Source organism: Pithys albifrons, chromosome 22 (assembly GCF_047495875.1).
Source record: "Pithys albifrons albifrons isolate INPA30051 chromosome 22, PitAlb_v1, whole genome shotgun sequence".
NCBI lineage: Eukaryota > Metazoa > Chordata > Aves > Passeriformes > Thamnophilidae > Pithys > Pithys albifrons.
The window spans coordinates 3,456,684-3,471,707 of NC_092479.1; the positions used below are offsets into that span (position 1 = coordinate 3,456,684).

At 47.3% G+C, this 15,024-nt stretch overlaps 2 protein-coding genes across 2 annotated transcripts in view; both read left to right on the forward strand.

Annotated features, from left to right (window-relative positions):
• The first annotated feature begins 1,659 nt into the window (after positions 1 to 1,659).
• On the forward strand, positions 1,660 to 2,832 carry RNF186 (ring finger protein 186). The gene has a single exon (XM_071575752.1). It carries the CDS (start codon positions 1,766 to 1,768, stop codon positions 2,678 to 2,680), a length of 915 nt encoding a protein of 304 aa, XP_071431853.1. The 5' UTR covers positions 1,660 to 1,765; the 3' UTR covers positions 2,681 to 2,832.
• Positions 2,833 to 5,785: 2,953 nt separating this feature from the next.
• TMCO4 (transmembrane and coiled-coil domains 4) overlaps positions 5,786 to 15,024 on the forward strand; it is a 38,591-nt gene continuing 29,352 nt past the window's right edge. Inside the window, exons 1-3 of the mRNA XM_071575565.1 lie at positions 5,786 to 5,866; positions 9,039 to 9,217; positions 9,586 to 9,760. Of these exons, the coding sequence (XP_071431666.1) occupies positions 9,045 to 9,217; positions 9,586 to 9,760 (348 nt within the window). The 5' untranslated portion in view covers positions 5,786 to 5,866; positions 9,039 to 9,044. The remainder of the gene's footprint in view (positions 5,867 to 9,038; positions 9,218 to 9,585; positions 9,761 to 15,024) is intronic.

The window sequence follows — 15,024 nt, forward strand, 5'->3', positions numbered from 1 at the left end:
CCCAGATCTTTTTAAGTGTGAAATATGAAATGCAATAGAAAATTCTCCTGTTTTTGAACACAAGTCTTGCAAGTTCACCAGCCCACTTGCAGATGTTACTGCACTTTGAGTCCCACTTCAGAAGCTGAAAGATCTCAAGGCCCCTGAAATTTGGGGTCACCCAGAAGTCCATCAAGCCACATCAGCAGAAACACAGCAGAGTGCTCAGGCACTTTGACGAGGTTTGCTTACGACAAAGCTTCTATTTCTCAGCAATTAGAACAAGCTCTTCCCACCCTGTCCCCCAACCAGCGAGTTCAGGAGATTAGAGCCTTCTTGAACTCCTTGCCCTCCTCAGCTGCAGTTGTTTCATTTCCTTCTGCTGCTCCTCTGTGGCAGGGAGGTTGCACAGTTTGAGCGTTCAGGTGCACTTGAGGCTCCTGAAGTGGTACTGCCTGTCTTCTGCTGGTAACACTGACCTGCTCCAGTCTTTTGGGGTTAGTGATCCTTCCTTTCCTTCCTTCTTTCCTTTCTTTCCTTCCTTTCCTTCCTTCATTCCTTCCTTTCCTTCCTTCTTTCCTTCCTTCTTTCCTTCCTTCATTCCTTCCTTTCCTTTCCTTCCTTCCTTCCTTCCTTCCTTCCTTCCTTCCTTCCTTCCTTCCTTCCTTCCTTCCTTCCTTCCTTCCTTCCTTCCTTCCTTCCTTCCTTCCTTCCTTCCTTCCTTCCTTCCTTCCTTCCTTCCTTCCTTCCTTCCTTCCTTCCTTCCTTCCTTCCTTTCCTTCCTTCCTTTCCTTCCTTCTTTCCTTCCTTCCTTCCTTCCTTTCCTTCCTTCCTTTCCTTCCTTCTTTCCTTCCTTCTTTCCTTCCTTCTTTCCTTCCTTTCCTTCCTTCATTCCTTCCTTTCCTTTCTTTCACAGGATTCTTGCTGAGAAAGCACCAGGATTTTACCCCCTCAAGTAATAAAAGAGACTGAGGGATTTAGTTCAGGCTTTTTCTTTTCATACAAGAAAAAAATTCATCAGACAAGATGAATATTCACAAAGCTACTCAGGAAGAGCATTCCCAAGTGCTGTGAACACCACAAGAAAGAAGATGGTCCCACTGGGACACCAACCTTACTTTTAATTTCCAGATCTCTCTCATGGACTGTCTGAGCTCCTACATGGTCCTCAGTCATGCACTGGAAACTGATGCCTGATGACTGAAACCAACCAGGATAAAAGACATTATAATGTCTTGATAATAACTGGATATTCAGCACTCACATTAATAATCTCAATCTCATTCTTCTCTTGGTGCTGCAGGATAGTGAGCAATGCTAAACCAAGAGCAAATGTCCTACCCTGAGCCCTCAGGACTGGTGATATTTATGGTCTAATCAAAACACTGCATTCAGCACCCCAATGGCAGTAGTGGATAATTCCCTCAAATCTGTCACTGTCCAGCAAAGCACTGTTTAGAGACCAGTGGAAATGCTTTCAACAAATAGAGTTCTATTTTGTTACTAACAGTAGTGTCTGGCTGTCACAGCTAATGCCATGGAGTCTGCTTCCGGACAGGAACTGCCCAGTGATGTTATCAGTCCTTGTAAACTGTCTTGGCTGGGAAGTTAATCATTAACTCAGGTCCCCATCTCATAAAAACATCGTATTGTAAGAGCACCGCTCACTTTAGGCTGCCACCAATCAATCCTGCATACAGCAGGGATACAGCAACACATAAAAGGAGCCAGAGGCTCGGGAAATACTTCAGCCAAGGGAAGACAAGCTGCAGGGAGGTTTATCTCCATGGAGAAATCCACTGACAAGCCAAACAGGGAAGAGGGATGGCCGGCTCAAGGAGTACTGCAGGCTGAGGAGGATCGTCCTGCCCCCGTGGCAGGAGGTGCTGCAGAAATGAGCAGGGCAGGATCCCTAACACAGAACACAAAACATGGGAAGACAGTGGGATTTGCTGAAGAGTGTATGGGAACAGCAGAGAGACCTTCAGGCACAGAGCCAGACAGTCCTGCTGCCTCCAAACCAGCAATTTTGGAAGGAGAAAATCCACACTCCAAACCTCTTGCTGTGCCAACAAACAGAGACTGTCCCAAAACGTGCACACTGGAAATGAACCACCAGGGTTCAACCACATCCACAGACATGGACTGCCTGATCTGCTTCAACAACTACAACATCTACAGAGTCCCAAAGCTCCTGGACTGCCAGCACACCTTCTGTGCTGTCTGCCTCAAGCTCATCCTCAGGAAAGAGAAGAACACCTGGATCATCACCTGCCCTCTGTGCAGAAAACCCACTTGGGTGTCAGAAGGGCTCATCCGCACACTCCCAAATAAAGAAGACATCCTGGAGCACTTGGAAGACCTCGAGTGGAATCCAGAGGTGCACATCCCTGCCAAGGGGCTGGACAGCAATAGCTGGGCTCAGAGCAGCCAGGACATTTTAAACACAGAGGACATTTCAGCAGACAGCAGCCTGGCTGTGCAGAGACTTGTGCTGCTGCTGCTGCTCGGGGTGATCCTCACCATCATCATCCTCCCCTTTGTGTACCTGGGGAGGGTCAAATGGGTAATTTGTCTGCTGCTTACTCTGGGCTTGGTCATGTCTCTGGTGCTTTGCTGCACTCCTAAATTCCACTGCAGGTGCAAGAGGGACTCTCCCACCTCCTGTGACAAGGAGGTCCACGTCATTACTATTGCCTGAAGCAATTAATTAATTAACGAGCGTGTCCCCAAGATAACGGACTGGCTTTGCCTGCAGAGCTGCAGGTTGGGCACACCAGTGAGTTTATGGACCTAAAAACAATCATTCACAGAATAAATTCAGCAGCTGGCTAGGCTGGCTCAATGCCAAGGCTCAGCATTGTTAAATCTCATTACTGGAAACAAAAGTCAACTATTTATATGTTGATATTTATGTGTTTTCCACGGGATTTTCATCCCAGACTAATAATTCTGTTGGTTTGCTTTTGCCACTCTGTTCTTGTTCGTGTCCTCTCCTGATCAGCCCTGCAGGGTGTTATCTGGAACACCTGGAAGGTCTGTCCTGAACAGCCTGGGGTTGTGTTTTCCTGCTCTCTGAGCACACGTACACCTTTTCTGGGGACAGTGTGGGGCAATAAGGCTGTTAAATCAGGGACTGGGGGCTGAAGGAGAGTAGTTCTAACCCAGATTACCACCTTAATCCCCACCCCTGCCCGACAGCTGCTGGCAGGGATGGGAAAGGGACTGGGAAAAGGGGATGTCAGTTGATGCCATTTGAAGTTACACCCAAAACTGGGTGAGGAAAAGGCAAACCCAACTCCTAATCTTGATCTGTGGCTTGCAAAGGGCAAAAAACCCTTTCCAAACGCTCCAAATTCCCCGTGTTCTTTAGCACAGAAATAGTTCTTCTCACCTCAACTCCTTTATCTGGCTACCCCTCCTTCTTTACCCCTCCTGCCTTTCCATGAAATACCACATTGCCCTTGGAGATGCTCCCAGAGACAAACAGAAATCCATGGACTGCTGTGCCCCACCACGTGTGATGTTTTTATATGGATTGTCTCCATTAAATGTAAATAATATTAATTGCTCACTGACTTCTGTGTTTCAATTCCTCACTGCCAATGAATGTCAAAACAATTCCCAGTTCTCTCCCTGACAGGAGTTGCAGCTGAGAAAGTGGATATAGCTGAGGTGGTGAGTAAAGCAAAGCAATAATGTGTTGGTTTGTTGCTTTATTTTAAAATAAAATATTTAGTTGCTAAGAAAATGCCCTGAAACCCAACTAAAATGAAACTGGGAAAAAACCAGGGGATTTCTCTAGTTAAGCTGCATTTTTAAGAGTACCATGGATCCCAGCAGACCTTGGATCAGGTAAATATTTGTGTTTGATAAGAATGGAAACTTTTGTCCTGCAGTTGCTCAGTATATAAATATACATAGTGTCTCACAGCAGATAAAACAGATTAGACTAAGAGGGCAGGAGCTCTTGTCCTCCTAAAGTCTTGGAAAACACAGGTCTGTTTTCTGCCTAAGAACACAAACCTCCAGGGGAAATAAATCCTTTGGTTTCTCTCATCTATTTGGCCAGCAACAGGATTTATTGCAGAATAGACATGACATTTGCTAATAACCAACCAGAAAAAAAGCTTTTCCACTGGGAAAAGGCAGGTAATTTTAAACCCAAATACTGTATTATTCCAAATATAAAGACTGAATCAGATATTTAGCTGCACTGAAAATAATTTCAGTAAGCAAATCTTTCATCCCAGACTCTCCTAAAGATGACAAACTGGTCCAGAGCTGTAAAATAATCTCAATTTAAAAATAAAATAATTTTTAAAATGAGGAATTTTGCCTAAAGAGGGGAAGCAAGATACCAAACTCCAGAAGGGTTTAAACATCACATCCAGGATCAGTTGCCACCACCAGTCAAAAAACATAATGAATATTTTACCAGAGGTGTCCCTTGTCCTCTGTAAGGACACAAAGGATCTCACCAGCCTGTGTGTGTTGGTAGCACATGAAGAAATGAAACCAGAGAATGAACACAATCAGTAAAATCTCTTTGCTACGTTTCACTCTGCCCTCCCAAAAGGGTGTGCTCAGTTTTTATTCCAGAAATTTCTACAGAGACAAATAAAAAAAGGCAAAGAGGAAAGGCAGCACACAGCAGTGGGAAGGCAGCAGGGATGCTCTGTGATTTCCAGGGAGAGACTGGCCCTCTGAAAGAATCCCTGTGGATCCACAGTCAGGGATCAGCAGCTTCCAAGCCTTTCTTCAGTTCAGCTGAAATGTTTTCCAGCCCACCCTGGTCATGAGGACCTGATACCTTTTGAACAGATTCTCACCTGACGAGATAAGGCTCAATAACAGCATAAAGATTTGTCACAACTATTAAGTTTATGGAGAAAAGGCCAACAGAATTGTCTTCCCATTCCAAAACGGAAAGGATTTGCTTGTACTCAGGTTTAAGTCATGGTGGCCCTTTTGCCAAGAAAGTTTTGTCTCCAAGTTCCCCTGCCCTTCTTACCTTACCTGGCTGGCTTCAAATTTTGGGTAGCAAATAGGTAATACACAACTGTTTACCCTGACAGTATCTAGCCTGAAAGAGAGAACCATAATGAGAAACAGGGCAAGGCAGCATCACCTCAGCCCTTGACATCCCTTCAATTCCCTCCACTCCCTCATGGCCCCTCCATCCCTTCATTTCTTGCCATCCCTTCAAATGCCCCTCCATCCCTTCAGCTCCTTCATCCCCTCATGTTCCATCCATCCATCCATCCATCCATCTATCCATCCATCCCCTCATGTTCCCCCTCCATCCATCCATCCATCCATCCATCCATCCATCCATCCATCCATCCATCCATCCATCCCCTCATGTTCCCCCTCCATCCATCCATTCCCCCACATTCCCCTCCATCCATCCATCCCCTCACGTTCCCCTCCATCCATCCATCCCCTCACGTTCCCATCCATCCATCCATCCATCCATCCATCCATCCATCCATCCATCCATCCATCCATCCATCCCCTCACGTTCCCCCTCCATCCATCCATCCATCCATCCATCCATCCATCCATCCATCCATCCATCCATCCATCCCCTCACGTTCCCCCTCCATCCATCCATCCATCCATCCATCCATCCATCCATCCATCCATCCATCCATCCATCCATCCATCCATCCATCCATCCATCCATCCATCCATCCATCCATCCCCTCACATTCCCTCTCCATTCCCTTCATTTCCATCCATCCCCTCCTCTCCGCGGGTTCCGCGGGAAGGGCGGGCCGGGCCGGGCCGGGCCGGGCAGGAAGGGGCGGGCGCTGTGGCGGTTTCTCCGTGTCGCGTTCTCGGTGTTCCGTTGTCGGTGTCCCATGTTGGATGTTCGGAGCAGGTCGGGGCCGGGCCGGGGTGGTGGGAGAGGGGCCGGGCAGGGCTGTGGGGGCCGAGCGGGCAGGCCCTTCCTTCCCTCAGGCCGCCCCTTCCCTTCCCCTCAGGCCGCCGAGCCCCGCGCGGCTTTTCCGTGTTCAGCCGCGGCCTCAAGTGCTGCTTTCGGTTTAAAATGGTCCCGCGTTCGGTAAAAAAGGGCCCATCTTCTGTCGGCAGAGGTCCCAGACCCCCGAGCCTCCCTCACAGCCCGGGGGGTTCCCTCACGCTTTTCTCTGCTCGCTTTCCCCGCACCGCTGTGAGGAAATCGCTTCTCCCGTCGCCGCCGTGTAAACCTCGGGATTAACCGAATTAAACAGCTCTGCAACTGCTTAAGCTTTCGGCTTTTCGTGACCCCCAAACCCTCCGCTACACTCCCTGTGGGCGCTCATATCGCACTCCTGTCACTGTAGAGGCACACAATTATTCGTGTTCTGTGCTTATAACCGCGTATTTATGGATAAAAGCAAAGCCGTGGAGCTCCCAGGGTGTCACTCCAGAGCCCTGTGCTGGTCCCCAAACTCCTCATCTTGCCCAGATGTTTCCACAGCCTCTGCGATGTGTGTGATGTGTAACCACAGCTGGGCTCTGCTGTCCTCCCTCTTCTCATAAGGGCCTTTTTGTTCTCCCTTTTTGGCCATCCACACCTGAATAATTACCTACAGCTGCTTCTCTGAAGTTAATGAGATGCCTCATTAACTTCTATGGGTTGTGGAGATGAACATATCAATACTTTGGTCACTGCTGTCATAGTTTAGGACAAACACGATGCCACCATCTCTCTATTTATTCTTCCAGCAGTTGGAAACACGTGTCTTGTACAGCTTTAGATCCCAAAAGAATTACCTTTCTGCTTTTCAAACAATTATGTGAGCTGCTATATAAAATATATATTTTTTTTTCTAAAGAAGACAATGGGCTTTGTGTGAAAAGTGAGTGCTGGAAGTGATAAAAAAATTCTCTTTCAAGTGACAGTTCAGATTATGGCAGTGCTGTTGATTGCCAGATTCCATTGTTGGAGGCAGGGATGTGAATTCCAGTGCCATGAGCCATAAGTAATTTAGGATATGTTTCTAACTCTCAGTTCCCTCATCTCAGTTTAGTGGCAAAACTTGGCCCAAATTTTCTCCAGTAAATTGCATGTTGCCCTTTTTCTTTAATGTTGTATGTCTGAAAATCCAAGCCCATTTTTCCCAGGTATTTATGAGTTTATTTATTCAGAGAAGCACATTGAGGGCACTGCTCTGAGCATCTTCAGAGCAAAGTCTTCCAGAAACTCCTTCTGGGTATTTTAGATGCTCAGCACTGATTTATTTGTTGCAGGCCAGAAGCCACTGTGGTGTTGCTCCATTATTGCTCCATATTTTATTGGGAAATCAGGTGAAACAGTTGTACTGCTTAGGTTGGGTTTAGCTGCTTCACTTCTTGTATGAATTTGAGTTAAGAAATCAATAAATCCATCAGGGAAGGGGGTTTTCTTTTTAGTGGTGTCTCCCATAACGTGTCCAGAGGTGAACAGACATGCCAAGTAGTTGTGAAATTCTTGGAATTTTAGTGTTATATTATTCCTGGGACAGTTGGTGTGAAAGTTTGGTTGGTTTAGGGAGATCAAAGACAGTGAGAGTTGGGAAATGGATTTTGGGGCTCCAAATGGGGGAGCATTTGGAGCACCTGAGGTAACAAAACAATCTTGGGATAAGAAAGTCCTGGAAAGCTGGAGGCCAGTTCCCAACTGGGATTCAGGGAGTGTCCTTACTGGTGTGTGGTGTGGTGGGAACTGGAGTGGGCCTGGCAGGCTGGGATTGATCCCAGCCCTCTGCTCTCCCCAGGGAAGTTTAACCTGGCCCTTCCTTTCTCTGGTTGTTGGGAAGTAACAGTTCGTTTATTCCTGTGGACTTTGTGCTGGAATGTGATGTTTCCATGGAAACACAGGGAGATGCTGGAGCCAGGGGCAGCACCAGGAGTGTGTGCTGGGCTGAGCCCTCCCTGGGAAAGAGGTGTGAGGTACAAAAACCATCAGCCTGCAGTGATGAGTTTTCCTTGCATTTAAACACCAGCAGGTAAATTGTGCAGGCCTTGAGGAACACAAATCAGCTCCAATAAATTTCTGAGTGCAGGACAGACAACTTTCCTGAAGGACCATGAGGGATAGCACACAGATAATAAAATCTCTTTAAAAAGAGCTGCTCCTATTGCATTTCTTTCTTTTAGCACTCTAAAACTATCCATAAATGGTGCCTGCATCCTCTGAGAGCTGGTTGTCGTGTCATGGGCTCCTAATTCCTATTTAGTCAGGGCGTGGAAGAAAGGAAACATTTAAATATGAAGTATGTAATGAAATAGGTGATTTGGGCCCCTTAGAAACCAGCTGAAATCAGTAAAACTTCCAGGTGATGGAAGTGATCTTTGGAGCAGGTTGTTCCCCAGGCTGAATTGTGAAATGAGCTGTTGTCACCTCTGCCTGAGGTCACTCAGCTCACTGCTGGAAACCCTTCAGTTGGAAACATCCTCATCTACACTCTAAAAAAACCCATATTTTGGTCCAGCCCAAGGCCTGTGTGGAGCAGGGACCTTATTTTTAGAGTAAAAGCAGTGGCAAGTTGAACAGAGGAGAGAATGTTACAAGCAAAGCACAGCAATGTCCACAGGACACATTAAAGACCTTCTCAGGGGCTGCAGCTGGACTCAACTTCCCTAATGCAATCAGCTAAACAAACAGAGGAGCAATTTGGGCTGAGATGAGAGAGGCAAATCATTTCCCAGGCAGCTGTACTGGTCCCTGCAGGTGCAGAGCTTTTATTTTCATGTTATTTTTGCAGTAAATGTGTGAATTACATGCCTGAATGGAGCCCAGTCTCTGCCTCTCCAAGGGGACTTTTCCTTTTGCTGTGTGAAGTATTGTCAGCTCATTTGGTGGAAAACTCTTGAGAACTGGTGAACAGAAAGTGTCCTCTTGTCTTCTTTGTCCCAGCAGTGTGTTGAGGGTGGAGAATATACAAGCTGGACCTGGACAGACTTGATTTAATACCAACAGCAAGTGTGACAGTGAAAAAACAAAGCCAATTTGTCCCTTTGCTTCCTGGTCTCCAACTGCTCGTTGTTGGATTTTTTCTGAAGGTGTTTCCTCCTTGAACTTGCAGGTGAAAATGGAGGAGAAGTGGCAAGGTTGGGTTTCTAAGCAGCACCAGGAGGCTGAGCAGGCAGGGGAGAAGGAGCTGTGTGTGCTCCTGGGCCGGCAGCTGGGGGAGCCAGGAAGATTTGCCTACGCAGCACTTTGTGGGATATCCCTTGCCTGGCTGTTCCCTGAAAACGAGCAAAGGTACTGCATGTGGGAAGGACAGGTGGGGTTTGGGTGGCAGCTCAGGCAGAGCTGGTAACAGACTCTTTGTGGGGTTTTCTAAAGTTCAGGGAGTGGAAAATCCTTTGTCTCTTATACCTGTAAGACTTTTATCCTTCTGCACAACTCACTTCCTTTACCACTGCAGACATCAGAGTGTGCACTGGAGCAAGGACTGGCCCTGCTCAGATGGTTTCCTTGCTTGTTTAGCTGCTCACCCTCTGCTGACTCCTTCTGATGCTTTGATTTTTGTGTGAACGGTATCAGAACAACGTTTGAAACCATGGACCACTCAAAGCTTCCAAAACCACCCAGTTGTGGAGCCTTAACTGCTCCTTTTGCCTTTCCAGCTCCTTCAGGACAGAATTCATCCAGGGCTTTGTGAGATGGCTGGACCTGCCCGACGCTGTCCTACCTGCCATGGCAGCCTTTGCTGATGGCTTGGGAGGTGAGGGCACAGAAACCTTCACTGACATTTTGCTCAAGGATCCCATCCTGAAGGAAAATCCAGTTGCTGTTACCCAGGTAATTACCCCATGTGCTCCCCTTGCCCTTGTTTGCTTTGCAAAAAGGATTTGTCAGACATGTCTGTCTGCAGCTGAAGTGCTGTTTGTGAGTAAAATCAGTATTTCTGAAAGGCATCTGTTTGTGAGGGACTATGGAGGGGTCTGGCAGCCTCTCCATCCATAAAGAGCTGAGGGGAGTGATGGACACAAGGCAAGGTCACTCTCTGTCATTAATGTTTGTGTCTTTATGGTTTCACTCTACAGAACTGAGAACTGACACACTTTTGCCTCTGTTATTGCAGTGGTTTTGATTCCTCTGTGCTTTCCACAGGTTTTAGTGGCACACTGAACACAACAAACCTGACTCTCACTTGGTGAAAAGCCCCTTCACCATTACCTGCAATGCAAACCACATTCTCCAGAGAGCACAATTTCCAGAGAAGGCTTTGACCAGGAGGAAATCACTGTGACTTTATTTTCCCTGAGAGAGTGAGGCTGGGGCTGCTCTGTGATGCTCTGCTGGAAAAGCTGATATAAAGATAAAAGAGTTGAAGCATTTTGGCAGGACCTGCTCTTGCTGGGAAGGTCTCCCCCAGTCTATTCTCACACTGTGCTGTGCAGGGTGAGGAGAGCACGAGGCTGCTGCTGGTGCCACACAGGACGTGGGCACTGTCACCTGGCACCCTGTGCTGTGTCACCCTGCAGGCTGTGCTGGCATTGATTGATTAATGGTTGTCACAGGCTGACCTTGAGCCACAGCCTGAGAGCCACAGATGTGAGAGCAGGGCTGTGTGAGGGGAGATACAACTGCAGGGAACTTTCTTGGTCCCCACAACCAGCTCCCACCTCAGCACCTCTCCTGTCTCTTGGGCAGTCCAGGAAACACCTCAGGGTGTTGGAAATTATATAACTTTTTTTTGGAGAGAATGATGTTTGTAAAGGGATTTATCTAAAGTAAAGCCTTTATTATTTTTAGAAGTGGTCTAGCAGTTCTTTAACACTCTCTTTGAAGGACACACACACCCCCACACATGATTCAAGTACACTATGACAGCTTGGACTGCTGCAGGAGGTGACCTCAGCACTGTCTGGAACTGCCTGAAGGGAAGTTCTGGCCAGGTGGGGGTTGGTCTCTTCTCCCAGGCACTCAGCAATAGGACAAGGGGGCACGATGGGCTCAAGCTCTGCCAGGGGAAATTGAAGTTGGAGATCAGGAAAAAATTCTTTGCAGAGAGAGTGCTCAGGGATTGGAATGGGCTGCCCAGAGAGGGGCCAGAGAAGAGCAACGAGGCTGGAGAAGGGACTGGATGTGGCACTGAGTGTCCTCTTAAACACCTCCAGGGATGGAGAATCCACCATGTCTTGATCCAATCCCACTGTGATCACCAGCCCAGGGCACAGAGTGCCCTGGGCTGGTGATCACAGTGGGATTGGATCAAGGGTTGGACTTGATGATCTCAGAGGTCTCTTCCAACCCAACTGATTCTATGATTCTATTCTATGATTCTGTGATGGTGGACTCACCATCCCTGGAGGTTTTTAAGATGAGACTGGATGTGGCACTGAGTGCCATGAATCTGGTGATCACAGTGGGGTTGGATCAAGGGTTGGATTTGCTAATCTGAGGTCTCTTCCAACCCAACTTCTTTGCAGAGAGAGTGCTCAGACATTGGAATGGGCTGCCCAGAGAGGGGGTGGATTCCCCATCCCTGGAGGTTTTTAAGCTGAGCTTGGCCATGGCACTGAGTGCCATGATCTGGTAAAGGGACTGGAGTTGGACCAAGGGTTGGACTTGATGATCTCAGAGGTCTTTTCCAACCCAATGGATTCTGTGTTTCTATGGATGTGGCACTGAGTGAGAATCCACCACATCTTGATCCAACCCCACTGTGATCACCAGCCCAGGGCACTCCGTGCCCTGGGCTGGTGATCACAGTGGGGTTGGATCAAGGGTTGGACTTGATGATCTTGGAGGTCTTTTCCAACCCAATCCATTCCATGATTCCATGTGTTGAGACTGAGAGGAGGAAATGCTGCTGAGCCACTGCCCTCAGGTGGCTTCCAAGACCTCACTCTCTGGCAGGACAAATTTGCTCTTACATTTGTCAGAGTTTGATCAGGGAGTCCACATGTATGCTATGGTAGAAGAGTCTGCTTCCTTCTGGGATTTGATAATTTTTTTCTAATTAATGGCTTTAATTAACTTTTTAATGAACTGTTTTAATTAATAATAAGCAGTGTCATTTCCCACTTTAGCCAGCATGTAGCTAAGGGGGTTTTCTACAGCCTGAGTGTGATTGGAAAGTCACCAAAACTTTAAGTTTTGCTAAGCTTCAATGAACAAAGCCTGGGGGAGCTGAAAAACTGGACACCTGGAATGCAGAATTTATAGCCCTCTAAGGATGTGTGGCAAGTAACCAGAAGATAAAAAAGAGACTGAAAAAGATGATTTATCCTGTGCTGAAAACTCCTTGTCTGGGGAAAGATAATAAAAAGACTGAAAATGTGGACTAATTAGCATGAGAAGTGAGAAATCAATAACCAGTAGAAGACAGAATACTAAATAATGAGGAGAATTATGTAATTGAGAATCAATGAGCATTAATTTTTTTGCTAAAAATATATAAATAAGTAAAAAGTTTTCAAAGTTGGGTGCGTGTAGGTGGAGCTATCCCCTCTGCACCCTGAAATAAAGTAAAGCCCTACTTTCTAATACTAAAAAATAAGAGTTTAATTAGTCCCAATGCTTGAGGATCTGCTCCAAACATCCAAATGCTCCAGTGCCCAAAGTCCTAGAACAGCTTGAGTGCAGCAACAGATCCTGAGCTTAGTTAATAACTTAGGGCAGATCTTCTAAAATAGCAGCAGCTGCTCTGATGTTGTTTGCTCACAATCAGGACACCCACAGTCTGTCTTTCTTCCTTGGGGTGTTTCCCAGGTTGTTTCCCTCATTCTCTCTGCCTCAGGATGGATTCCCCAGGTCTAGGCAAGATTTCCTCCATGGCTGCTGAGTTGAAGGGTGACATTCAGCCTGTGCTGCTCCCAACTTGTGTTGCCGAAAGGCTCCGTGTGCTTTTACAGGAGCAAAAACTGAGGATCTCACCCAGGTTCAGGTGGAACACGGAAACCACAGATCACAGTTCTTTGATCAGCTGAAAGCAAAGATGAGGAATAATTATCAGTCTGATGCCCCAACATCAATACCTTACACAGTCACCTACAGGGGCAAAGGGATTGATTTTGTGTGAGGAAAGACAGAGACTTTAGCAGATCAAGGGTTGGATTTGCTAATCTGAGGTCTCTTCCAACCCAACTTCTTTGCAGAGAGAGTGCTCAGGGATTGGAATGGGCTGCCCAGAGAGGGGGTGGATTCCCATCCCTGGAGGTTTTTCAGCTGAGCTTGGCCGTGGCACTGAGTGCCATGATCTGGTAAAGGGACTGGAGTTGGACCAAGGGTTGGGTTTGATGATCTCAGAGGTCTTTTCCAACCCAACTGAGAAGAGCAACGAGGCTGGAGAAGGGACTGAAGCACAAGTGCTGTGGGGAGAGGCTGAGGGAGCTGGGGGTGTTCAGCCTGGAGAAGAGGAGGCTCAGAGGTGACCTCAGCACTGTCTGGAACTGACTGAAGGGAAGTTCTGGCCAGGTGGGGGTTGGTCTCTTCTCCCAGGCACTCAGCAATAGGACAAGGGGGCATGATGGGCTCAAGCTCTGCCAGGGAAAATTGAAGTTGGAGATCAGGAGGAAATCCTTTGCAGAGAGAGTGCTCAGGGATTGGAATGGGCTGCTCAGAGAGGGGGTGGATTCCCCATCCCTGGAGGGTTTTCAGCTGAGCTTGGCCGTGGCACTGAGTGCCATGATCTGGTAAAGGGACTGGAGTTGGACCAAGGGTTGGACTTGATGATCTTGGAGGTCTTTTCCAACCCAATGGATTCTGTGATTCTCTGGATGTGGCACTGAGAGAGAATCCACCACGTCTTGATCCAACCCTACTGTGATCACCAGCAGAGCAGGAGAGCCGTGTCCTTGGGAAAAAAACTGGTGTGTGAGAAACACCAGTGAAAAGCCAGGTCAGCTTTACCTTCTGACCTGGAAACAAACCAGCCCTGGGACAAAGCTTTATGAATTATTGATGTGCTGCTTTATGGTGCCTGTGTTTCTTTGTATTCAGCTGCTGCTGACGCAATATTTACTGTTTATTTGTTAAGCCACCCGCGTTAATTGCTCGGTGAGATCAGTGGTAGGGCCCTGTTGGCACTAAGGCTGCATTTTTGAAGGCCCTTCATCTCAAAGGAGGTGAAGGGACGATCCTGAAGTCAGGATATTAGAGATGAGCTCACCCTTGATTGAATGAACATCTGAGGATTATGGATTGTTATCTTTGTGTTCACTGGAGGTGACTAACACAGGCAGATGTTGGTAACAATCCTTAAAGCACAGCACTCATAGCAGGCTGTGGGTGTGGTATGGGAAGGCAGTGCAATAAAAGAGGTGAAGAAGGTGATAAAACATTGAAAATTCTTATTATGAGTATTTTTTTTTCTGCTCTGAGCGTACTTAGAATGCCCATTTTCTGTGGTGTGGATTTGGTGCTCTCTGGTTTTGAGGAAATGGGTTTTGAACTTAGAATCATAGAATGGATTGGGTTGGAAAAGCCCTCTGAGATCAGCAAGTCCAACCCTTGATCCAACCCCACTCCGTGCCCTGGGCTGGTGATCACAGTGGGGTTGGATCAAGACGTGGTGGATTCTCCCTCAGTGCCACATCCATAGAATCACAGAATGGATTGGGTTGGAAAAGACCTCTGAGATCATCAAGTCCAACCCTTGGTCCAACTCCAGTCCCTTTACCAGATCACAGTGGGATTGGATCAAGGGTTGGACTTGATGGTCTTGGAGGTCTTTTCCAACCCAATCCATTCTATGATTCTATAATTCTATTCTATCACCTGGGTGCATCCCTGACCTTTTGAAATGCTCCTGCAATGTGGACATGCTTAGGCCACATTTCTCTGAGGCTGGTTGGGATGAGGTGCCAGGGATGATAGTGGGACCTGAGTCACAGCCACAGCTCCCTCTGCCTCGCTCAGGGAGAGTTTATTGCCAAAACTCCCACCAGCCATCCTAGGAGAACACTCCAGTTTGTCCCTCCAGTTGGTTAAGGATGGTTTGCTCCCCATCCTCCACTTCTCATGTGTAGGACTTTCAGATTAGAGATGTTTTTACAATGCAAATTGTGCTTAGGAGCTGAGGGGACTAATGATCATAAACTCTGGCAGGCTCCTAC